The 26,766-nt window shown below is 43.5% G+C and overlaps 1 protein-coding gene across 2 annotated transcripts in view; it reads right to left on the bottom strand.

Annotated features, from left to right (window-relative positions):
* Positions 1-3: 3 nt before the first annotated feature.
* The window catches only part of mkln1 (muskelin 1, intracellular mediator containing kelch motifs), a 30,760-nt gene continuing 3,997 nt past the window's right edge, over positions 4-26,766 (bottom strand). Inside the window, exons 3-18 of one of the 2 annotated variants that reach the window (XM_084910142.1) lie at positions 24,672-24,814; positions 24,056-24,144; positions 23,865-23,974; positions 20,674-20,866; positions 20,486-20,563; positions 20,150-20,215; positions 17,337-17,449; positions 17,019-17,231; positions 15,144-15,365; positions 14,928-15,057; positions 12,312-12,459; positions 11,502-11,616; positions 10,716-10,855; positions 9,968-10,070; positions 8,672-8,726; positions 4-4,388 (exon numbers count right to left, since the gene is read on the bottom strand). In XM_084910142.1, the coding sequence (XP_084766268.1) occupies positions 4,267-4,388; positions 8,672-8,726; positions 9,968-10,070; positions 10,716-10,855; positions 11,502-11,616; positions 12,312-12,459; positions 14,928-15,057; positions 15,144-15,365; positions 17,019-17,231; positions 17,337-17,449; positions 20,150-20,215; positions 20,486-20,563; positions 20,674-20,866; positions 23,865-23,974; positions 24,056-24,144; positions 24,672-24,814 (2,040 nt within the window). In that variant the 3' untranslated portion in view covers positions 4-4,266. Of the gene's footprint in view, positions 4,389-8,671; positions 8,727-9,967; positions 10,071-10,715; positions 10,856-11,501; positions 11,617-12,311; positions 12,460-14,927; positions 15,058-15,143; positions 15,366-17,018; positions 17,232-17,336; positions 17,450-20,149; positions 20,216-20,446; positions 20,564-20,673; positions 20,867-23,864; positions 23,975-24,055; positions 24,145-24,671; positions 24,815-26,766 lie in introns of both variants that reach the window. The other variant, XM_084910141.1, reaches the window with a different exon arrangement.

A 26,766-nucleotide genomic window follows, 5' to 3' on the forward strand; every position in this document is an offset into this window, starting at 1 on the left:
CAGTTAGGAAAACTTGAACAAAATACAATCTTTATTCATTATATACAGTACATACAATGCAATACTGCAAGGCTTTCTACACATTCACTGTAATCCAGAGTAGTGCTCACTGATCATAGAGTACCAGCTTTAAAACTCCTGAGTCCCACCCAAAGAAAGACAAAGAAAAGTCATATTTGGCATTGTGTGTTCTTACAAAGGTGCTTTGAATTAGTCTTGAACACAAAACTAATGCTACAGCCAGTGTGGTGAGCCCTGCATGTTATCAAAATGTCATCATTTTCTTACTTCTTCACATTTCTCCTCGTCCGAAACAGATTAGCACACAAAAAGAACATTTATTAGTGTAAACCGTTACACTTCCTCAGTATGTAAATTTAGGCCACTTCTGCTGATCCCTGCTACCTGTCTGAGATTAGTCACACATGAACATAGAACAGAGCATCTCCATCCTGGGAAGGTTCCATAGAAGGAATAAAAGGGTGAACAGTGAGGAGTCTTGGCTGAAATAACTGGATACAAATTCCACATTGAGACCTGTAGGTGGTGTGTTGATGTCAGAAACTGAAAGGATCACCTCTGTTAGGTCATTAACGTGACCACACACACAGTAGGCCATTTGTTACAAACCATACGTCGTTAAAGAACAGCTGACACAAAGTGTGGAGGGAAGCAGCAGCTCGGCTGGTCTGTCCAAACGCTCAAAGACGAAATCTTTGTCTCTTTTGTTTAATCTGTAAAACCAAACAACTTTCAGGCCTGAAGCACAGAGTCAATGAAGAACTGCCAATAAAATGTAATTGTTTGGAGGCCGTCTCCACACACTCGCCATCGTTCATCTCTTTATGGACACTTCCTCCTCCATGACAACATAGCTCGTCCCAGGTGTATACTGGTGAGGCTGAGTTAGGGGCTTAGCTGCTTAGCAGGTGTCCTCACACCACCCATAAAACAAATAAATACATTTCCAAACTCATCTCTGTGTGGTGGCGCAGTGGCTATGTTCCTATGGGCAAACACTTATTATGGTTGTACAGAAGCTATGTGCTCAGATTAAGATTATTCATTTACTGCACCTTGTTGAAGTGTCCTACCATTATGGTTGCCAGGCAACCAGAAAACTATGCTATGTTAACAGTTACAAAGCTCGTAACAGTGTTGCAAGTGAAGCTTCCTGTTAGAGTGTATCACTCTATCAACACATGCCAAATGTAGTGCACAGATATAGTGTGGTATCCTCTGAGGCAAAGATACACTGCAGAAAATATTACTGTTTACTGACATCGTCATAGCAGCAGGAAGTCAATGGAAGCAGTTACATGCAGCTCATGTTATCATCACGCTGTTTGGAGGTCGGGAACTTTATGGGACAAAAACACAGGTGGTGGTCGAGTGTGCTATAATTTTACTCACTGCTCTCATTTTAGGAATGAATTTGATTTGCTCATATTTTAAAACACATTTTGGAGCTACAAAAGAAACGAGCAGGTGATGACAAATCCAGGTCTTTGTAAGTTTGAAGCACAAAGGAAGCAAGAACACTGCCGTGGATTTCTGATGCAACAGCGGACTAACAGGTCTCCAACACTAAGCCCCACAGCTCAGGAAATTCAATTATGGAAGTTTATTAAAAAAATAAAAACAAACAGAAAAGTTCTTAAGGTTCTTTAATTTCAAAATAAGAGCATTATCTATAATTCATGTGTCCAATGAATGAGATTGATTCAGTTGGCATCTTTGATTCAAACTATGAGGAAAAGAGTGTGAAACGTAAATTTGGCCTGCGTTACACGACTGTAAAAGAATCCACTCTTTCGTTAAACTGTGCTGAATGTTCTTGGAATCTGTTCAAGTACAGCAGACACTCGATGGACGGTGCTCAAGAGTCCCAGCAGCTGTGTGACTGCGTCTGTAGTGTTCTACTGCATCACAGTTATCAGAAACAAAGCATTGGAAGAAATATAAGCGAAAAAGTTTCCTGTGAAATACAATTAGTGAGAGTCTGACTCAGTCAGGGAAGACGGCAAACAGGAAAGCTAATGGGGAGTAAGCACCTGCATGAAACACGGATCCCTCAGAGAAAGTAGGTGACAGAGAAACTGCAGCTACCACAGCCAAACGGCTTCAGTCCATTTCAACACTGCTACACATATCCAGCTACTCTGACCTTCGACATCCTCCAAAAGCATTTTATCCAAACTTCCCAGCTCAATGTTTTCCTTCCTTATGTGAGGTTACAATCAGGTCTGTGTGTTAAACATGGCTGGTAGGAAAGTCTCAGGCGTATAATAAAAATAAGCCGAAGCAGCTGAGGATCAAATTTTACAAACTGCAAATGTCTCCATGATCTGAAGATGCGCCTGTTCGTTAGCAGTGGACCAAGGAGTCCTCAGCGAGGCTAATCGCACAATGAGAAGCTCCCGAAGCTTCAGGATCTCTTTCTGTGTTTGTGTGATCAGGAGGTACAGCAGCCGATGATCAGGAAGGTTGTGTGTGTTCACGACAACAAAGGAGTTTAAAAGGTGGGAGAGGTGACCCCAGCACATTATTTTGCCACCTGACCAATCAGCATGCATTTATGTCACAGACTCTGCTGGAACCTAAAGAACAGGGTGCTGAATGGGATCGTTTCTAGCTGTCGTGTTTCTCAACAAACAGTAACTGCAGCACGTCCAGGTCAACCACAGGAACTCAATCAACAGAAGATTAATTAGCGATACCGGTTTGTGCTTCTTTTTTTAAGTTGCTCTCCATTTTCTTGGGCCGAGCCAGCAGCTCATTGGTTACACGATGAGATTAGTCATGAAAATCATAACTGTAGCCCAGTTGAGTTATTATTAGTGCTGTGAGCGTCGATCCCGTTAAATCCCGTTAATGCCATAACCGCTTTGAAGCGGCAAATCTCCGTTAGCGAGTTAACGCGGATCGATCGTTGGGCTGCACGCCACCAACGGGTTAGTGCTGTCCAGCCCCACGCACGGGGCGAGCCACGCTAACTCGGAGATTTGCCGCGTTAATTCAGGTATGACGTTAACGTCATTTTAATGAGATTAACGCTCACAGCACTAATTATTATCAGTACAGAAAAGTTGATAACCCAGACTTTAATATTCAACACAGATTATAAGCTGGAAGTTCCATGATTGCATATGCTGACTGGCTGACTGACTGATAATCAGACCAGAGTTTCATCCACTTCATCCTCCCATTGAAGGAACATGCTGCCAAACTGAAAACACCTTTAGCTACTCTGCAAAGATCAAGGTGGATAACTGCACCAGCACCTCACTCACACGTCTCGTTTAAACTGTCCTTAATAAGTAAATGCTAAATGTAGAGCCGCAGAGTTACTGGACCCTGATGTTTTTTTGTTTTTGACATTTTTTGATAAGGATGGGGAGAAAGAGCATGACCTGACACAAGCCCAGGACACTTGGAGCAAATTCCTATATGTATATTTACATATTCTGTACATCCACTCAGAATTAAATGACAGGCCAATAATTTCACTGTTATCAGCCAGTTTTACAGGGATAGCAACCAAAACCTATATACCTATATATTTAATATATATATTAAACTTTATCTCATAGAATCATTCCTCTATTGTTCCTACGATGCTTAAAACTGCTGACTTTTTCAGCCTGTGCAGCCGTCACGCTCATAAATAGGGGCAGGTGCTGCAGGAAAGCCAGCTTACCAACTCATTAAAAGGACAGCTGACATGTGGTTTTATAGGAGAAACAACAAAAAACAACACAATCTTAAATTTTTAACAACTGGCCTCAGATGTAAACATGTGAATGGACATGTGTGGTTGATTCTGAAAGCACAGATCGAAGAAGAGTCAGCAAAAAAAGACCGCAAACAAATGTGCAAATTATTTTTGTTTAGCTTCAACAACAAAAAACAAACAAAAACAAAAGTGATGCACTGGGCTTGGCATGCTCCTGCAGTCTTCATCAGCAAGACAACAAAAGGAAAAAAGCACACGTGTATACACACACACACACACACACACCCTCAGGCTGTTGTAGAAATTTCACGTATTCAACGAGGACAGCAGTGTGTGTGTGTTTGCTGCCCTCATCGTCATGGTAATGCAGCCCGTGATAGCAGCAGATCAGTGGGGTGGAGGTGGGTGAAGTGTAATCCCACCAGCAGGGGGCGTTCCAGAATAGAAAAATAACTGGTCTCTGTCTCCACACGGTGTGTGCGGCTGGGCGTTCAGTCAGAGCAGTGTGGCGAGCGGCAGGCTGGGAGGGGCTAGAGCGTGATAAGGTCTACCAAGTTGCCCTTAGGTGGAGTCATGCTGTCTGGGAAGAAGTTGACGAGCGTATCGAAGAGCTGTGTCCGCTGAGCGTACGTCTGGTCTATGTCTGAGAAACCTGAGGGGGAGAAAGAAAACGCAGGTGAGCAGAGACGCATGTGACGCATGTACAGAGCAGAGCGCGGATGCTGTCTGCTCCTCAGGCCGGGTCTAGAAAAGTCTGACTGTAAGCCATCTGTGTAGACTCAATGCACAGAATCAGGCTTCAGCACACAACCTCTCAAAGTAATCATGTAGACACTAGGGGTGCAACGATACTCGTATCGATATTGAACCGTTCATACAGTGCTTTCGGTTCGGTACGCATATGTATCGAACAATACAACATTTTTCATTTATTTTATCAACTTTCCTTCTGACGATGCTGTCTGTGTTGAGCGCTCAGTGGATCTGCGCTCGACAGTGCAGCCTAGGCGGAGTAGTCGAACGCAGATTCACTGAGCGCAGGGCAAGCTAGCAGACGGAAGTTAAGCTCTCATTGCAACATGGCTAATTGAACCTCCCCCACCCTCATTCAGATCTGGCCTTTGGAACTATTTTGGTTTTCATGTGACGTATGACCCTGAAGGTAAGCGCGTCATGGACTAAAGTAAAACAGTATGTCGGATGTGCCACGCAATGCTCAATTACATGGGTGGGAGCTAGTGTGTTAGCGCAGTTAGCTCGTTAACGTGTTGGTCGTCCAGCCCCACGCCCGGGGCGATCCGCGGTAGCTCGTTAACGGAGATTTGCCGTGTTGTGGCGTTAACGTCATTTCAACGAGATTAACGCTGACAGCACTAGTGGGAACACAACGAATATGACTGCACATTTACTCCAACATCATCCTCGTGCAAAGACAAGTGGAAGCAGACAAAAACAACAAGCACGCATGCTACAAACTTTACCCGAGTCATTTACAGCCGTTAGCACATGATTCTCCTGATGGGGACCTGATATGTTTAACATGCTGCTGAGAATATAGCCCAGAAGAAGCGTATAGTATAGCTTTTATTTTGGAAAGAGCCATTTCTCTGTAATAAACTCTCTTTTCCAAAGATGAGGGATTTCTCCATCAGATACAGGGCTCGCAAAATCGCTAGCCCGACGTCCCGGGGCTAGCGATTTTTCCAGTCGGGCTACCAAAATCTATCTCTGCCCTGCCCGTCGGGCTATCATAGGAAGGAAAAATACAGGGAGTGCAGAATTATTAGGCAAGTTGTATTTTTGAGGAATAATTTTATTATTGAACAACAACCATGTTCTCAATGAACCCAAAAAACTCATTAATATCAAAGCTGAATGTTTTTGGAAGTAGTTTTTAGTTTGTTTTTAGTTTTAGCTATTTTAGGGGGATATCTGTGTGTGCAGGTGACTATTACTGTGCATAATTATTAGGCAACTTAACAAAAAACAAATATATACCCATTTCAATTATTTATTTTTACCAGTGAAACCAATATAACATCTCCACATTCACAAATATACATTTCTGACATTCAAAAACAAAACAAAAACAAATCAGCGACCAATATAGCCACCTTTCTTTGCAAGGACACTCAAAAGCCTGCCATCCATGGATTCTGTCAGTGTTTTGATCTGTTCACCATCAACATTGCGTGCAGCAGCAACCACAGCCTCCCAGACACTGTTCAGAGAGGTGTACTGTTTTCCCTCCTTGTAAATCTCACATTTGATGATGGACCACAGGTTCTCAATGGGGTTCAGATCAGGTGAACAAGGAGGCCATGTCATTAGTTTTTCTTCTTTTATACCCTTTCTTGCCAGCCACGCTGTGGAGTACTTGGACGCGTGTGATGGAGCATTGTCCTGCATGAAAATCATGTTTTTCTTGAAGGATGCAGACTTCTTCCTGTACCACTGCTTGAAGAAGGTGTCTTCCAGAAACTGGCAGTAGGACTGGGAGTTGAGCTCGACTCCATCCTCAACCCGAAAAGGCCCCACAAGCTCATCTTTGATGATACCAGCCCAAACCAGTACTCCACCTCCACCTTGCTGGCGTCTGAGTCGGACTGGAGCTCTCTGCCCTTTACCAATCCAGCCACGGGCCCATCCATCTGGCCCATCAAGACTCACTCTCATTTCATCAGTCCATAAAACCTTAGAAAAACCAGTCTTGAGATATTTCTTGGCCCAGTCTTGACGTTTCAGCTTGTGTGTCTTGTTCAGTGGTGGTCGTCTTTCAGCCTTTCTTACCTTGGCCATGTCTCTGAGTATTGCACACCTTGTGCTTTTGGGCACTCCAGTGATGTTGCAGCTCTGAAATATGGCCAAACTGGTGGCAAGTGGCATCTTGGCAGCTGCACGCTTGACTTTTCTCAGTTCATGGGCAGTTATTTTGCGCCTTGGTTTTTCCACACGCTTCTTGCGACCCTGTTGACTATTTTGAATGAAACGCTTGATTGTTCGATGATCACGCTTCAGAAGCTTTGCAATTTTGAGACTGCTGCATCCCTCTGCAAGATATCTCACTATTTTTGACTTTTCTGAGCCTGTCAAGTCCTTCTTTTGACCCATTTTGCCAAAGGAAAGGACGTTGCCTAATAATTATGCACACCTGATATAGGGTGTTGATGTCATTAGACCACACCCCTTCTCATTACAGAGATGCACATCACCTAATATGCTTAATTGGTAGTAGGCTTTCGAGCCTATACAGCTTGGAGTAAGACAACATGCATGCAGAGGATGAAGTGGACAAAATACTCATTTGCCTAATAATTCTGCACTCCCTGTATATGTCAATGCTTTTGCATTCTTTCGGAAACGTAGCTGGGTAATTATGTCATTGGCATCGGTGAGCCACTGTCAATATGTGACATATTGAAATCGCGTTTGAATTTGCGCTTGTTTTTTGCTTTCACTTTGCAATCGCGCGAACTGTGTATAGAGAGCGACAGCACTGATTGGTGAGTGACCATAATTTGCGCACCAATTCCTCTGACTTCGTCTTATCAATCGTTAGCTTACTATGCAAACATGACAAGTGAAATCTCCCGCAGCTTAAACATGTGAGAGGTTGATCGCGCAGGGAATCGCTGAGCGTTATGTGAGTGCCTGTGTAAAAGCAGCAGGATATATATTTTAGTTCTGCTGAGCCAAATAAGACAGGTCAGGGTGAAGAAGTGACAGCCAAAGAAAAGCTTACCACAAAACGGAAAAGTTATGACTAATCAGACTATAAGGCAAAAAGAAAGTGGAGCTTTATGGTTTCATGGACAAAAGAATTTCTGTGGCTGCAACATGACGAGCTAAATAACCAGGGCTGCACATAAGTGGTCCGCAGGTGCGCATTCGCTGTCAAAATAAAAAAGATAAACAAGATAAGAAGTTGCAACGCCTGTTTGCGTACATAAGATTTTCAGGAGGAGGACAGACATTTGTTTAGAACTCCAAAGAAATGTCAGGAGTCCGAACCACAAAAGAAACGCGTATTCTCGGAAAAGTGGTTGCAGGAGGTGAGCTGGCTTCAAACAAATGATGAACGCACAGAGAGGTGGTGCAGAATGTGCCGTGAAAATTTAATAAATGACAAATTAAAAAGGCATGAATATTTTTTTTTGTATCGAAAAAATATCGAACCGTGACACCAAAGTATTGAACCGAACCGAACCGTGAATTTTGTGTATCGTTGCACCCCTAGTAGACACATATATGGCTTTACATCATCAGCCCTCTTTTGTTTATGTGATGTAGTTTGTGAAACACAGACAGGAAGCAATAAAATATCATTTCAGCACCTTATTGATGACGTTTGTCACAAGCTGGTTTTAGTCAGTGTGCAGTAAAGACAGGCTGTACAGATATCTAGTAATCCTGCACGTTCATCGACCTGAACAAAAGTGCTGCCTAAAGTGAAATACTGAGGTTTTGCAGACACATGACTGGTGACCATGTGACATTAATTTGTCCAGCATATTGGACACGTGACGATCAATGAATCATTCTCCAGAGACACGGGAATAACGAGGGGAAAAGAAAGATTATTATCCAACAGACTGTGAGTGGCTGCTGGAGGTGGATGGCAGTCGCTGGTAAAGCTTCAGTCTCACTGTAAACCAGTCAGTGACCCATGGTCCCATCCCATGGTAACCACCCGTCTCTAGGGAAAAATGCCTGACCCCTACTGGTTGGCAGAGTCTTTTCTACAAACACTGGCACTCTGCGCAGGAGTGGAAAGCTGTGCCTCAGCGTTGCAACCAGCTTGTTTCATTAAGTGCAACTTTTACTCTGAAAACCTCTCCACTTGCAGTTTCTGTCACACTTTTATAAAGACTATAAACCTGATGTTTCCCATGTGTGCAGAGCGTGTGCTTTTATGAACACTGAACAGGTTCTTACCAAGAGGGATGAAGTCAGAGCTGGACTTGAAGAGCGCCGAGGGCAGCAGCTGGAACTGAAGCACACAGAACAAACGTCTGAGTCACTTTAACGTTCAACAGCAACGAACAAACAAACGCACTGATCAGAGTCCTGCTGCAGCAGGTGCTGCGCCGGTCTGAATACAGATGAGGGCAGGATACACCTGAGCTCACGTCTGTCTACACAGACTGAACCTACAAACTGCAGCAGAGGCTTAACGCCTGCATTACACACAAACCAGCAAGTGTTTAAAGTAGTGATGTCAATAGATCGCGATTAATCGCAATTACTTGATCAATAGCCTGGCTGTAATGACATTTTTTCAACTTTATATTTAAGCTTGTAACTGACATTTATGCAGTTACAATATACTAATAGGGAAGTATACACTAATATATATATTAGTGCTGTCAAACAATTCAAATGTTTATGCAGACTGATCACAGGGGAACTGTGGATTAATTTGGATTAATGATTAAACATCATTTATTTTTATTCTATATTAATCACGTTTCATTTTGCATGAGCAAACAGACTCGAGGAAAAAGGGCAAATATCCGCACTTAACGTGTTGAACATTCATGTAAAAACCCCGTAAACATGTATCCTCTCTCTCTGCCTCTCTTGGGGAGGCTTCAAGTGCTTGAACGAGGAACCAAAGCTGTGTAAAGTTCTCAGTGATGTTAACAGGTCTGCAGTTTGGTCGACTTGCTGAGGCCCCGATGCTCCGTGAGTGGTTTGTCCAAGCTGGGTGAGGCGTTAGCCAAAGTGCTAGCAGCATCCTGGCTAACGTGTGCTTCGAGTCAACGTGATTAAGCTGGAAGCGCTTCGGTGAAAACAGAATTCCTTCTTGCACAACGTGCAAAATACCTTATGTGGGTCGACTGTTCCCTCTTATTTTTTTAATGCTCAAATTCCCCACGGAGAGGGCCGAAGTGCGTTTATCATCTTCCACATTGAGTTGGTTGGTTCAGCTGCCCGTCACTACAGACCAGCTGCCCCCTGCGCATGTGCGAAGGTGACTCTACTTGGACAAACTGCCCGAAATGCGTTTATAGAAACATTGCAGGGATTTTGAGTCACTCTGCACTGCAGGTGTGTTAAAAATTGTAATCCCGTTGCCCGTGATGGCGGATTAATATTAACACGTTGATTTTGACAGCACTACTTTTAATATTTTCTTCAAACAGTTTTATTATAGTATATATAGCATATATGAATGCATTAAAAGACTGGAATGTATACAAACGTAGACGTTTAAGGGAAAGCCTGTACCTCTTTGGTCTCATCCGGGTCTGTGTGGTCTACAGTGAGAGACAGGTCATTCTGGAGATACTTCAGTGCACTCAGTGGCTCTGACTGGGCTTTTTCTTCAAACCTGTGAAACCAACACACAGTGATGGCATGAATACCAACAGAGGAGGCTGCAGTTACAGCTACTGGCAACTTGATGGCAACAGAAGCAAAGCAACTAAGTGCTAGACAGGAAGTACTCATCCCTTCTCACACAGACCTGCACCTCTGCATTGCTCCTGCTACTAAAAACAGTTACACTTACTCTTTTTAACTTTACGTATGCAAATCATGTCACCACAGTCACAAAAGCTGCCCCAATTTATAACTTTATAACTATAAATGAAGCAATTAAAAAAAAATCTTATTTATTGTTAGTTTATCCCGTTGGTCACAGCGGGAAGAAAAAAAACTCTTGTTAACAAGAAGAAGCCCCCAGGAGTGCTGGGCTCATGAAGAGGCAGCTCTCTGCTGCAGCCGGCTGGGAGTGAGAAACAGCTTATATGTGAAGTAAGAAATAATATGAAAGTAGAAGAAGAATCTCATGTTTAATAAAAAAAATTAAACATGAGATTCTTAGATCGTGAGAGAAATCCAGAAGATTCCACGTTAAACTTGATAAACTGTTCACTTTAGAGATGGAATACTTACTGAGCATTACTGCTCTAAGGTAAAGGGTTCAAGGTATAGACTACACTGATGGCTGCTGGTAGCTTTTAAAGGCACAGACCTGTATTTTCTGATGAGGTATCTGCAGTGGCGGAGCAGGTATTCCTTGGAGGGCCGACACAGTTTGAGGGACCAAAAGTCATCCAGGCGCATCTTAGGAGAACAAGACTTCCCGGGGTTTCCCCCAAACAAGTAATGCACCTGCACACACACAAACAAGTATAAAATACATTTATCATTCACTCTTTAGTATGTTTTAGATATGTGCACAAGATAAATCTGCCTGTTGGTGTCTGCAGTATGAATAAAACACACCGCTCTCATCTGAATTTAGCTTCTAAAATACGTGTTGATCTTCTGATCGAGCTGTAGGCCCGATGCAAAAGAACCAGGCCTGTACTAGGCTTCGTTCCACTCCACTGTTAATCCACACTTCCTTCACATTTACCTGCTGTCTGTTTACACAGGAAGTCTCACTTTTACAATACAGTTTGAAGCACTTAAAATAAAAAGAAAGGTCAGAGTTCAGGCTTGTTGTTAGGTTAACATCGGTCAGAATGTCAAAGGGAAAAATGCTGGACTTCAGTCAAGCTGCGTAAATCTAAATTGTGTTAGAACAAAAAAAAATCATTCTGCAAGTGACACAGTTGTTTGTTCATAGTGATTCTCCGCTTTTATTAAGGAAAAGGGGAACGACCTACAAACAGTTTGAAGCATCATTAACTGAATTTTTGTTTTTTTACTGTAAACATTTCAACTTTGCAAGCACTGAAATTCTACGCAAGCGCTTCGTGTTGCCAGATGTGTGAATGGACAGTGGGAGCTGGGCTGTGTTTGTGTACATTACTTTGTGCATCTCATCGTAGACCAGCTGGTGAGCAAAGCGTGGACATGGCTCCTCCTCCTGCAGAGCCTTGCTTGGGTTTTCTTTCACTGCCTGATCGTTCTTATACACACAAGACCTGAGCAGGAGCACACACACAATTTGCATCAGCGGTAAAGATACACAACACTTCCTGAAGCCCTCGGGAACAACTGTTTGTTACAGCACAAACACACATTTGTGAGAAACATTACTGACAATATTGCATTTCCAAGTCCTTCCAGTCACATTAAGCCACAACTCCAACCTAAACCTTAATCATAAAGCCAAGTGTGAAACCTCAAACAACCATTTGATCGAGTTAAGAAAAATGTTTACGCCCCAACGTTTAAAAGTTGGTTGTCTCAAAGAAATGGGAGTCGCTCACATGATGCTGCAGGTGTCTCACTGAAGGATTTCACTGGACACAGAGTACAAGAACATTTACTGAACTCAATGTTCAGGAACACGGAGGCCTGCAGCCTGTTCTTACACACACACACACACACACACACACACACACGCACACACACACTCCTCTCAGGGATTACCAGCGCTGTGTGTGGAGAGGTCGTGAAATACTTTGACGCTCTGCAGCGCTGACATTTGTATAGAAATGTTGAGTGCGAAGCGCATGCGAGTAGTGTTTGCATGCATGCTCTGCTGTGTGTTGTGGTGAACATCTTGGCTACAAAGAGCTGGTGTGTGAAAGTACTTCCTGTGAGTGTTGTTGTGGTTATGATCAGAGGAAGTTTTTAGTAGGACGAAGCGAGTGTTTATCTCTCCGTCTCCTACCAGTTGTTGCGGGCGATGTCGTAGATCCAGAAGGAGTTGCGCACATTTTCCTCGCGTTTGTCCTTGTCTTTACTGAGGCCGGACAGGACATGGATCTCGTTGAGTTCAGGGTCGATGGTGGCTCTCTGGGTGAAGCCCGTCATCGGCACTGCATACACAAGAGGAGCAAACAGACGGTCAAAGATAAACACATTTACTTCTCCTGCAGGTCTGATTTAGCTAAATCAGGTCAGGATTTCATGCTGATAATAGCAAAACTTCTGTCTCCACAACATGAAAGAAAGCGGCAGCGCTAGGGGCTATCAAAGAAAACTACTCGATAACATAGCAACGAGCACCATGGCAACAAGGACTGACACAGAAAGAAACAATGAACAGCATGCAAATGCAGCTCGGTGTGATCAGACATCCCAACACACACTGTTGATCTTCTACGATTACAGCGGGCTAAAGGATCGAGCCAGGTTAAAACAGCACGGGGGGGCGGGGTCTCTGCAGATCAGTGATTAGAGCGAAGCACAGGAGGAACTGTGCACGGTTATGATATGAAATCCTAACGAGGAGCTCGAGTCTGCCTGCAGGCCTGAAGCACACATTGTTTACATCTTCATACTGCGCCATTTAATAAAATCAGGAATTCAATTAAAACCACAAATGTGGAGTTCTGGGTCAGCTATTACAAAAAGTTCACACGTTATGACGCTGGCAGGTCAATCTAATGCAGCGCATGCTAAACGTCCAGTATAAACAGTACCACAGCTCAGCTCACAGCAGCAACATGGAATCGTGACTCCACTGTCAGCACGGCTGCTTTTCCCTCCCTGAATCGTTCACACGATGAGCAGAGCATGAAATTCATAATAAGCTGCTGACAGCTCAGCACTCAGCTGACTCAGGATGAGATGCTGTGGTGATGTGCTGATTTCATCTCTGGAAAATTACCAGTTCATTTAAATGTGTGGAATTCGACTGAGTCGATCCAAATGATCGACTCAACCGATGTGTGTTTAATGAATTATTAATGATATTTCCCACAGAGCAACAGACTGTAAAGCTTTGTGAGGGGAGCCAATACTGGGTCAATGAGTAGTAATAATACAAGTTATTTATACTTTTATTCCTTAAATTTTTAAACACATATCTGTACTTTGTACTCCTTAAACAGGCTCATATACTTTGGCTTTTGACTGGACTTCTGCCTTATGAAAGGCAGGTGTGTTCAGGTACGAATCAGCAGCGGATGTCACATAAACACAGATGAAGAGTCACAGTCAGGGGTCGGCCGGTTTGGTGTTTTGGTACGTATTTTTGGCACAACACTGGAAGAAGTGCAGATGTGCATATGTTGTGACTGCAGTTCAGCATCTAGTTGGTGATACTGAAGAGGAGCGTGCATGAAGGAGTGACGTTCTCTGTTTGTCAGGTCATTGTAAATGCAACGTTTCTATCAGCTCAACAAACATCAGCAAACACACAAACCAACACGACCTGCCTGCACCGCCCTCAAAAAAACCCAACCAAACAAACAAAAAACCTCCAACAACTTCAAGAACTGAATGCGTTAGCTTCACCTTGCAAACTACATCTTCTATATAGTCGACAGTTACCAGTCAGCACAACAGGACAAGCTGGTGTTTCAGTGCTGAGCTCACATCAACATGAGACGTGTTTGGCTTCATAATCAAATCCTTTCGGTTCTTTCCTGCTCACATTTTTCTTTCCTGTGCATCATCAAATCATACAGATTTGATGATAGCTCCAGCAGGGTAAGACAGAGGTAAGTGGTGGGTAGACAGAGGTCTATTTATACTGGCTTTGAGGTGAAGCTGAGACTGTAGCAGACATTTTAGTCAATCTGGCAGGAAGTGTCTGAAGAGTGGAGGAGCTCCTTAACCAGACAATCGTCATCTCTGTTCTGATAGCTCACAGAATCTATTAGCCGCGATCATTTTATCATATTATTAATGCAGCTGAGTCAAACAGAGCCCAGAAGACTACGAGGCAGCTACCACAAACGTGCAAATGAACATCTACCACGAGAGGAGTGCTCTCAAACAAAGCTGTAGGTTTTTAGTATGAATTTATCAACACGTTTCAGAACTGAAGCTAGCGAGCTAGTTAGCTCAATTTAATAAAAGGGTGATATTTGTTTCCAGGGATGTGTTCAGTAGCGCCTCGTTTTCAGGGTTGGGACAAACCCTTAATATACGCTTAAAGTAGAGCACTGCCCTGAATACAGGATCTGTGATTCCTCTAAAAGAAAACAGCTAATGCCCCTTTCCAACGGTTCCTCGGCTCAACTTGGTTTTCAGGGTTTCTCAGTAAGTGATAATACCTGGTACCAGGTACGATGTTCAAGTGAACCGAGTCGAGCTGAAAACGTGACGTCCACTGACACTCGGTGACTGATGAGGGACACCACTAAAATCTAAATCACCACTTTTGAAACCCGGCAGTGTAAAAAAATGATGAGGTCTGAAAATACGCTACCAAAAGATGACTATGATTACAGGCCACCTGTATTTGTTGTTACCGATAGCTTAATCTGTGTCGTCTCTCCCTGTGTGCAGCTCTATAAACCAGTGGACCTCATCATCCAATATGAGATGTTCTTACCCATCCCAGAGTCTTTCTTGGTGCCATCAGATATGATTTCTACGTGATCTCCATCCACATCGTAACTGAAGAAATCATTGAGGTACGTCTTTGACCTCTGACCACCAAACACGTAGAGGCAGCGGTTCCTCTGGTGAAGAAACAGAAATAATGGCCGACATTAAAGTCAGTCGCTGACGGGATTGTCCTCAGAAATAGATCCAATGACGCACTCACAGTGTGGAAGAGCATGCAGTGCCCGATACGGGACTGAACATCCTCTGGGCCAGCGTTGCACGAGTCCTCCCGCAGGAGGCTCCACGTCCCCAGTTGGCAGTGGTAGGCGTACAGGCCGCTGAACTGCGGCTCCGACGTCCGGCTGTCATCCACGCTTCCATTACACGTCAGGATCCGACCCCCAAACGTGTAGATCATGTGCTTCTCAGAGTCCATGCACATCTGCAGGAAGAGCAGTTTGTCACTGTTAATACAAAATGCATCTCTGAGCTGAAACAAATTTACTTTGATTTAAATGCTTCAGATTAAATCAAAGCTTCCTTCATTACATTTTCAACATTTGCATTTTTGAGTTGAAGAAGCTTTAACTGCCTTGTGTTTTCTTGGACACGACTCAGCTTTAAAATCATTCTGCCTAACAAATGTCCAAAGTGGGGATGTGTGCGACTACACGACTACTCGATTGCTCGTTGCTGTTCTTACGAGTCGTTTAATCTAACTGTTGAAATTTAAATTTGATGCCCAATGCTGGTCAATTATTGTCCTAAATGTTATGCAGACATCTGCCACCAGATGGCGCATCGTTGTTTAAAAAAAACAAATCTGTTAATAGGCTGATATTTTTGTTAACACTATCAGAATGAGATGGGCTCTCTATTAGTGAAGGAGTTCAGTCAGGAGGAGCTCACAGTACAGGTGCTACTCCTCCACATCAGGAGGAGACAGCTAAGGCTGTCAACTCCTGGGTAAGGTGTTCAGCCCCAGCACGTCCTACTGGGAGGAGACGCTGGAGAGATTACACCTATCGACTGGCCTAGGCGATGTTTCCCTGGAGGAGGAGGGCCCAGAGGGAAGTCTGGGCTTCCTGCTGCACCCGAGATCCAACTTCAAAATAAGTGGGAGCAAATGGATGGATGATTTATCATTTTGATATTTTGGTCTTTTCGGATCTATATTTGGTATATTTTAATAATAAGTTAAGCTCTTCTGTAGTAACACACTTTCATATCATATTTTAGTATAACATGTGATGTTGATAATGCAGGATGTGAGGTGCTGCGCAGTGAAGCAGCAAGAATGTAGGAAATGGTTTAAAATGCTCTTGTTTAAGTTGATGCCTGAACGTTTCTTGGTCACCAGCAACATCCCTGGTCCAAAGTGAAAAACATCTGCCGTAGTTTCACCCCGACCCTAAGGTGACGTCTTAGAGCTGCTTTTGGATGATGTTAAAAATAGTTAAGCTGCAGCATCTAAATGCTGCCTCTCAAAGAGTGAGGAGAGCGCTGGCAGTCACAGCACAGACGAGTCTCCACTGTTGCTGTGAGGTCACGTGTGCGTCACAGCTTTGTCGGTCAAACAAACATGAACGCCAGCAGTAGCTACAGACCGCACAAGTATGACCACAAAGAGCTGCTCGTGTTTTTCAGCTTGGGCTTAGCCAGGTCTGAAGTTGACTTCTGCTGGAACTAAAAGTGGCAGCAAGACTTGATCCTAAGCAACTGACGGGGGTGAGTGGAGCTGAGTGTCAGGTCTGATGTGTGACAGAAGGTTAGCAGCAAGAGTCAAAGGGAAGGTGCCCGAGATGATAGTGAGAGCTGTTATGATGTTTGCTTTGGAGACGGTGGCACTAACAAAAAGCAGCTGGAGGTGACACAGTTGAAGATTTTTGTTTTTGGAAGTGACAGGAAGGAACAGGATTGATAATGATTAACTCAGAGGGACAGGTCAGGTCGAGTTATCTGCAGACAGAGAAGGAGGAGGACGGCTTAAAGGTTTAGGACATCTACAGAGGAAGAACGGTGAATGGACGGGACAAAGCATGTTGAATATGGAGGGAAAGTGGAGTGTAAGAGATCGTTTTGCCTTTGCAGCTACCTGGTGGTCAAACACCAACTTTGGCCCTCCGTCGGCCGACGTATCCTCGCTTAGTAGCGTCCAGGTGTTGGCGTCTATGTCATAGCGGTAAAAATCGCTCTTCAGCGACTTGCTGTTCCTGACACTGGAGTCCAGGTAACGGCCCAGCGTGTAGATCTGTCGCCGCTGTGAGTCGATGCACATCTTGTGGCATGAGCGAGCACTCGGACCACTCTGTTACACAGGAGACATGCTTACACGCGTGTCTAACATGCACAGACAGTGATTTTTCTTTTCTAGTCAAAAACAATCAGAAGACACTGGTGAGTGTTTGATCACCTCTTTCTCTGTGTCTCTGGAGATGCAGGCCCACTGGTTCTCCTGCACACTGTAGGCCCAGAAGTCTGCCAAATCCTGCGTCCCATCCCAGCCTCCAAACAGGTACACCGTCTCTGTGGGGTAGAAATGACCAGCACTGAGCCTTTTGTAACCATGCTCCTGCAAAGAAGGTTGTTGTTTTTCCCTTAACCTCCTAAGACCCGAACTCTTTCATGGCAGCATTGTGAATTTGTCTTTGCTATTTGGGCTGATTGGGACCTAAAGAATGTAAAAACAAAGATTCACCAGATTTTTACCTAATTTTTGTTTCTGAGAAAAATGAGATCCACATATGAGGACATTTGTTTCAAATTTTGATAGAACAGTGGCAGCATAATGTCCTCGTAAGTGGATATCAGGCCCTTGTAGAGAAAAATTAAGTATTTTGGTCTAGACGTCCCAAAATGTGATGTCCACATGTGTGGATGGTCCTAGGAGGTTAAATAATCTGTTTTCTTATTTTACATAAAATCAGAAAAAATATTATGTTGCAGTTCACAGCACCCACCATCACAAGTCTCTGTTCAGAACTACGTTTTATCAATAACGCATGGGTGGTGGGGGTTCAAACGGTGGTCTACTCTGCACAGCGGACTCCTCGGTCAGACGGGGTCAGCACGCAAACATGCAAAACTCTCAAACCTGGGGATGATTTATGCTTTCGCTTACAGGGTAAAGCTAAAGCTACATTTTCCATGATTTGACAAGCAAGCCGAGAGATGGCGCGTTGCAATGTAGCATGGCTCTTTAAAGCGCTCTCTTTGTTGTGAAACTTTGTTTGGGTCAAATTCAGGCCAGTGTAGCTCAGGCAGATGGGAGATGTAGGAAGCTGCGAGAATGAGTTGTAAAGACACAAAGTATTATGAGTCACTGGAAACGACCAACAATCGGTTGATTTGTGTAAAGGATTAGCAAGAATTTGGGATTTAAAGTGCTTTCAGATCACATTCCCCCTTTGAAGTGACACCCTGTGTGGAGGTAAATATGCAGCTCATGAAGCAACAGCTTTGTTAAATAGCCCGTTTTGTGCCAGAAGGGCGATTAAGCTGTCAAAAACATAACAAAGGTGACGGGAGAGAAAAGGAATATATGAGCAGGGTGTTTATAAAACACTGGTTTCACCATGAGATCATGATGTATTTGCTTCATATAAAGTGGAAATCCCCTATTCAAGTTCTTTTTAAGCATATCAGCATCTGCGGCAGAGGGCCGACGTATATGACCGAGTGCACATAAGCCTGGAAACGGCTACAAATGAGCACTTGGAATGAGGCAAATATATGTAATGATATGCAATAATTAATCATTCTGCCATAAAGCAACATTTGAAAGTCCATCACAAAAATGTTATTTTGCATCATCATCTAGAGGCCGAGTTAAACTACAGAGCAAATCAACATTTCTGCAAAAACAGCCTCCGTGCCTTCCTGTCAGTCCATCTTTTTGCTGACTGCAGGTCTTGTCAGATGAAGGCAGCTAGCATGACATGAGTATGATTGGTTTGGTTTGGTTGGCACCATGTTTGCAATGCAAACTTCGACCAGCTGGCGTGGGAGCTGAGAGCTGCTGACATCCTCAGCTCAACATAAGTTCTCTGTTTCAGGTGTTAGTTTGTATTTTGTTAATCACATTACTAACTGCAGCTTTCCACGTGTCACGCTATAATAACTCCCACCGTGTGGCAGCTGTCTGAAAGGACTCGAGGTTCGTGCGATAGAAATATAATTTTATACGGTATAAAATTATTGTTAAATTACTGAGTAAAATATATTCATCGACTTTGTAAATGTATTGTTAAAAAATCTACTGCACTCTTTGTATTTTGCCTCCAAGCAGCCAGACTGTCATTTTTTAAACTGTTGTCTTGTGCAAGCTTTCTAAAAAGTCTTTCAGAGTTTTTCTTTGTGTTTGTATTGTTTCATGTAAATTGTTGTAATGACAACAAAATGTCCAAACCAACAGGCTTTACTGAAACACAATCAGTGCAGCCTCCCACACAACCACAACAAATGCTGCATATCATCCAGAAACCTCAGGAAAACCCTGGATAACCAAGTGTTCTGTCCCTTTGTCCCTTTCATGCCGTAAACATTTACCAGATAAGCCGTGTGTTAAAATAGAGAGCGGTTCATCATAACCAGAATGTACAGTACAAATCCCAACAGCCAGTAAAGGGACTCAGATCAGGGGCTGTGACGCCATAGCTTAACTGCTCCTTCCTTGTGTTTAAATAAATAAAACAAACTCCTTGACAAAAAATTCTAAATAAAATAAAATAATACTAATTACGAGAATGTAAACGATATCAGGGACCGGACAGAGAAATCACTGGGGATGTCCTGCACCAACTTCTGCTACCGACTCCTGTGGTGGGACACAGAGGTCAGTGTGTGCTGCCTGATGCAGAGCAGAGATGCTGCCTTCTCCCAGCTCATACACGAGCTGCAGACACTGCATCACTCAGTCTCACATACACACACTAACAATGCAGGCTTTTGTTTTTCCTGACAGCCAGCAGGGAAGTACACTACCAACAATGTTGTCAGATCCAAGGGTTAAAATAAATTCATTAAAAAGTAGCGGTGCGTTTGTCGAAACAAAAGTGATTAATGTGTTTTTACAAACAGAACGGTTTCGTTGGAAGGAGAACGTTCGAGGTGCAGGAACTGTGGAGGGTTAATTTGATTAAACGGCAGCAGAGCTTTGCGAGCTCAGTGTGCATAGGAGGACGTGAGTCATAGCCAAGTCATAACAGTGCGCTGTGTGGGTCTCACCAGTTTGGACGTCAATGACCATTTGATGTCCTCCCCTCATCCCCGGCCTGTTGTCGTCACCGTCACCTGCAAAGAAAAAAAAGAGGATGGAAAAGACAAAGATGGAGTGTGAGCGTGGGGGGGACAGACGACGAAGCAGAGAGGTGAGGCGTGGATTAGGCAAAATGGGGTGGAGCGAAGGGACGGGCAGCAAACAGACAAGAAAGACAGCGCTGCTTTAGACAGGTGGCAAAGTTGTCAGCATGTATTGAAATGTGTGATAAACGGGAACATTTCCCACTGGAAAGATGGGCTCACTGTTCATGTCGTCTCGGTTGATTTCTTGGGCGCTTGTACCTTTGTTGCATTTGGGGATGATCTGACTCCACCTGGGCTTGTACTCCTGCTGGCTGATATACTGGTTAAACAAGCCATCTAGCAAGAGGACACATGAATCAAATATGACAAAAATCATTATTAGAAAGAAAACAAGCGTAATCCCATGAGCATTTCTCTCAGTCAGAACAAACACTATGGCTGCATACCTCTCACAGCTTTGTCTATCAGCTCCTCACAGGCATCAAAGTCTCCTTGCAGCACCAGTCGGTCGTGCAGGTGGGTTAGCATGGGGTGCTCCAGAGCTATTCGAGTCTTCTTCTGCAGCGACTCGAAGGCCTCTGTGTAGTTATGCTGTCGGAAGTGCTTCAGGCAAAGGCGGATGGCTTCCTGTTCTCGGTACTATAAGGACATGACGGAGAGCAAACTGATGAGTTCAAATCACTGCACAAATGCTTGGACCACACCTGACTCACAGCATCAGGTCTATCAAACACGTGTGAAACCAAATGACACTGAAGGTTGAGTATTACGCCTCAAAGCTTTTTTAAAAACAAACAAAAACGCAGCGCATGATGCCACCAGTCTAGTATTTTACATTATACTGCCTTCACACGTATATGAACTCAAGGGTATTCGATTCTTAATCCATACGGTGGTTATGAGCATCGTGTTCCAGAAGCGCGTTCGTGAAGTCAGACACAGTGATGTTGGACGAGGCCTGGCTCCCAGTCTCCACTCCAATTCATCCTAAGGGTGCTTTTTTGGGCTCGAGGTCAGGATCTGTGTAGGCCAGTCAGGTTCTTCCACACCAAACTCCCTTATCCATGTTCCAACAGGACGGCGACATCCCCAACTGTTCCCACAAAGTTGAGAGCATGAAATTGTCTAGAGTGTCTTGATTTGCTGAAGCATTAAGAGTTCCTTTCACTAACGGGCTGAGCCAACAGTCCCACCCCACAATCCCCCTCCACCAAGCTTCATACTTGGCAAAATGCAGTCAGACAAGTACCATTCTCCTGGCAACCTCCAACCCAGACTCATCCATCAGATTGTCAGATGGAGAAACCTGAATCATCACTCCAGAGAACACGTGTCCGCTGCTCTATAGCGTCTAGGGGTGGGTGCTTTGCACCACCGCACTGGATGCTTTACAGTTGGAGGACTAGATGCAGCTGCTCAGCCATGCAAACACCTGACAGGTGTAGCCTGCCAAAACCTGCAGGATACTGTTGTTCAGAGCGGCGGCTACTGTCGTCCTCAAGAATGTGCACGACTGGTTCATATAGTTAGTTAAATGTTTCTGCCATTGTTAAGGGACCGGTGTATCTGTGCATTGGTCCTACACAAAGCGTGTGCACTGAACCATGTTGTGGCTGTGTACTGTCACAAGGAGGCAGCATCAAAAATATATGGAACATCTAGTCTCTGGGAAATTCTTTTTTGTGTGTGACGTCGTTAGTCCTTCAGCCAACTCTGAACAAGACAGAACATCTAAGTTATAGCTTCTTTTAGTGACATGAAACTGAACAAGATATACACACACACACACACACACACACGTGTGTGTGTGTATGTGTGTGTGTGTGTGTGTGTGTGTGTGTGTGTGTGTGTGTGTGTGTGTGTGTGTGAGAGAATGAACAAACTTTGGACAAACTGCCTGAAATGTGTTAACAGAGACATTTTGGGGATTTTGACTCAGTCTGTGCTCCAGATGGGTTAATTATTAATCGTGTTAGTCGTGATGACGGCACATTAACACTGACAGCATTAAAAAAAAATATATATATATAAAGTCGCCAATTTTGGATGAAAGGGGTAAACCTAAGGATGAACTCAAAGCGGTGTGCTGCTTGTGCAGATGTAAAGTGCGAGCAAAGTACTCAAACACGACTAACTTGCATGAGCATGTACATGTCCACCATCCGGCTGAGTAGAGCGGTCCCCAACCCCCGGGCCTCGGACCGGTACCGGTCCGTGAGTCGTTTGGTACCGGGCCGCGAGAGTTGAGGCTCAGCTGTGAAATGTCTGGTTTTCAGGGTTTTTATCGGTTTTCAGCGTTATTTTGTTATCGTTTACTCGGTTTTCCTGGGTCTTTTCACGTGTGTTATGAATAAATCTTCTTTTTTTGGTACCGGTACTAGTTTTATTTTGTTGTATTTATCCGCGACACCTTAAAGGCCGGTCCATGAAAATGTTGTCGGGAATAAACCGGTCTGTGGCGCAAAAAAGGTTGGGAACCGCTGTGCTAGGCTATCACCAGCTTCTGCAGCTCCATCAAGCATTTGGGCGCACTCTGAGATGTTTAAATAAACAGCTGTATATCGGCTATAATTTGTAAACTAAAGTAAACTGGAAACTGCTGAACTAGCGAAGCAGCAACAAACCACATGCACAGATATGTTGATGGTTACGGGTCAGGGAAGGAATGGCTTGTGTTAGCACTGTTAACGTTAGTCACTAATCTGACATCGCCCCAAAAGCACCACACGTTTCAGCAGTTTGTTAGTTCTTCGTTTCCAGGAACCTCCCTGATCAGAACACGGCTGCTGCTGGTTAACTCGAACAGTAGCAGGTACAGTTTTTTTATGTTCTTCATGTTGTAGTAAAATATACTGAGAAGCACGGTTATAATGTCCCGGCTCCATCATATGCAAGTTAATGATTAAGCTAGCAACACATGTACAACAGAGACCACACGATACCACTTTACAGCAACATTAACTTATGTGAGCAGGTAGGCGGACGATGAGAATTGTCAGCAGTCTGGAGATATTTTAAGACAACAAAAGTAAAGGAGCCTGCCAGCTCGGCTCTGCTACATCGTCAAAGGAGGAGGAGGACTGAGAAAAAGTTCATTTGTCTCATGTAAAATATCTAAAGTCCTAACCAAACGCAAACTGCAATGAGTCTGCTAATGCGTGTGGAAGCACATGGCGACAACCGACACTGGAGACATCACGGGAAATGTCCAGAGACAGACAACCAGCAGGAAAAACCAAAAGAAACTGCAGCTCTTTGCCTTTACAGGATTAGAACATAAATGTAAGCCTAAACTCTAATCAGCAGATAAAAGCAGGTTTTTCTTTGTTTACATTTGAAAGGCATGGCCTAAAATCCACAGAGGCCAAACTATCTTTTGTAATTAAGTAATAAATATGATATTCATAAATTACATGGAATCCAACACATGAATTTAAGACAGAAGTGAAACTATGTGAATGCAATTAAAGAAACTGTCCCAGAGACAAACTGTGTTTGTGGGTTTCCAAATGTACTTCATCTTGTAATCAGCACCTCTGACGTCCCAGAAGTTTTCATTCAAGCTGATATTACGCAGGAAGTCAAATCCACTCTTCCACCTCTGCCCCACCCCTCTAAAATCCAGGCTGAGGCCTACCTTGCTATACCAGTTAAGGCAGGGCTGCACCACATCTGGGTCTTCAATTCCATGCAGCTCAATGTACCAGATGCTGAAGTTGAAACTTGGACCCCAAGACATCAGAGGCACTGAAGTTAAACAAACAAGTGGTAAGAAGTGTTAACAGCAACAAACGCATGACAACACAAAGTGTGCCAAACTGCTCTCACCTATTTTCACAAATCTGCAGGGGAACATCTGCTCGTCGATCTTGTGCTTTAAGGTGAACGTTTCCTTGTTGTAGTCATTCTTAAGGCCACTGGCAGATGGAGAAAGACAATCAAGATGACACAGCTGTTTCACAAATCCTATTGGTGAGTCGAGATACCGACTGAATCCATTTGCTGGACAGCCCTCCACCTCTGGCAGCTAACCAGACTTCATGTGTGGCCTTGCAGCTGCAGTTCAGGCTGTTAACAAACATGCAGCCTGCTAATGCAGCTCTTCAGCTGGATGGACTCATTTGCCAGTTGCAGGTTCTCCAGAAACAATTTGCAACAATTGAATTTGCACGTTTACAACTACTACAATCCTCTGTTCTTTGAATTTGTATTTATTGAAGTTCAAATTCAACATAACACCTGAGGCAATTTATTACTTAAGCCAATTAAAAAAAAATCTGTTCAACCAGTGAATTTCTGTCAACTAGAAGTCGTCTCGACAGCCACAATCAAGAGCACTTCTGATGGCACTGTCATTCTCCTGGTATTGTGTCTACTAATAAAGACACTACAGGACCAGACAAACACAGAAACATGTCTCCCTGAAGCTACAGGGGCATCTCACCTGGACAAAAGCTCGGTCATGTTTTCTTCACTCATCCCACCAAACACTTTGAACTTCTTCAAGTTGCACACATGAGTCTTCTCATATTTCCCAAAGGTGATGCTCTGAACAATTGCTGGCCTTTCCAATTTTAAGATTAAAAACTGTGGAAAGAGATCAAGACAGGTGAAACAGACTGAAAGCACAGAACAGAGTTATGGTGCATTTAGTGCTTGTAGAGAGCTCCAGGAAATTGCCTGCAATTATGCCTGCCCAGTCGCTGTGAAGGGATTCTCTCATTATCTAAACGACTACAGCATCAGGTAAGTGGCAGTACAACACACTATGAACTGCATCCACATGTCACTGGTGCTCTAACAAGCCAAGACATCAAATGACAATCCACCCATGGCCACAGGCCACAGCACCGATTAAACAGGAAATGTGAAAGCATTTAAATCCACAGAGACCAACATGTTCACATCCGCTGTAAAAGCATCAATATCAATCTGAAATGAAGCATTAATGAATCACACAAACTCCCCACCTTTACGGTAAATTAAAAAGTAGCAATACTGAGTTGACTTTCCATTTTGTGTTTGTAATGAGACAACATGTGATGAAACAATGGGCTCCTCCCATCACCCTCCCGTGACGACTCACATCCAAGGTTATAATTTACTCACCAGTAATTTGGCACAGTTTTTTTAATTAGTCGATGGAGGTGGGGGTACGCTACTGATTTGAACGTCGTGTTTTGGACAATGACACCAGTTTGAATTTAACCCTTTAAGACCGACCATAGAACCAAGTCCGCCAGAGCTTATATTATATTTTTACATGTTGTGGAGCCATTTGTGGGAGCATTTCAAGTTGATATACATCAATACAACCATTACAGTCCAAATTTTAATAATATGTCTGCATTAAGTACATAGTAATTACATAAATTGCAAAAAACTACAAAAACTTATCCCTCAAAACTGTAAATACAAAACAGTTGCACAAAATAGTTTCCCACCACAGGAAATTTATTTTGAGTGTCTTCATAGTTTTATTTTTGAAATACACCAATTTTTATACACTGCAGGAAAAACGAAAATAAATATTATAATGCAAATTTGCAAAAACAAAGCAGCATGTGCATCAAAATAAACTATTTCCAGCAGTGCAATTTGAGTCCTAAGAATCCCAGAAACGACACAAAGTCAGAAAGTCAAACATAACTTTTTAAAACACCAGTATAGGCTCATAAGGCCCTGATGGTAAAAAAAACTACATTTCCACAAAATGATGTCACTTCCAGTTTCGGGCAGGTCATGGCGGATATGCGATATGCTTTTTATGCAGTTTTTGCAAAGCTATATGTGGTAGGAAACTGTGACCGAGGACAAGCTGATGGCATAAGATGTAAGTACAACTCCTCCGGTTTCATATGCAAAAAAAATTATTGCGCTAGCTCACGTGGTTGCAGAGCTACCTGGATTTAAAAATAGTTACGCAAAACGGAGCGTGCCCGCTCCGACCGGCTCTAAAGGGTTAAAAACGTATCCCAACGCTGAAGGTTTCCCTATGGACGGTGAGCTACACGACCTGCTGCTGTCAGTGTGGATTCGTGTGAAAATGCTTCCACTCTGGGATTCGATCATATGGTTTTCAGAAGCAGCACAAATGAACAATGTTAGTGTTGTTTTCTTTATGAACAGATCCCATTGGCAAGGATGCAATCTCCCAGGGGGAGGACAGAATGCCCCCCAAGCCACAAAGCTATTTAGTTTATGCTCCACGTCTTATAAAAAAATGGAAAGAAATGTTCTGCATCATTTCTCATGGGGAACTGTTACTTTAGATTGACAAATCAATTGTTTAACCAGCAGTTTTCTACCATCCAAACACCGCCTACTCCTACTCTAAATTACAGGCAGATTCCTGCAGTTTTCCTTCATTTAAAGCATAAAGGACATACCTGAGCTGCAGAATTATTAGACTTTGTGAAGCCTGCGTAACACCCAGCTGCTGTACTAGAAACAGAGTATTTTGAGTCTGGGGTGCTCAGTCCTCCAAGTGAGTGGTTAACCATTGTTTTGCAATGTTTCACTTCCTCTTGTCAGTCAAT

Source organism: Perissodus microlepis, chromosome 17 (genome assembly GCF_051167445.1).
Source record: "Perissodus microlepis isolate ML-2025 ecotype Zambia chromosome 17, ASM5116744v1, whole genome shotgun sequence".
NCBI lineage: Eukaryota > Metazoa > Chordata > Actinopteri > Cichliformes > Cichlidae > Perissodus > Perissodus microlepis.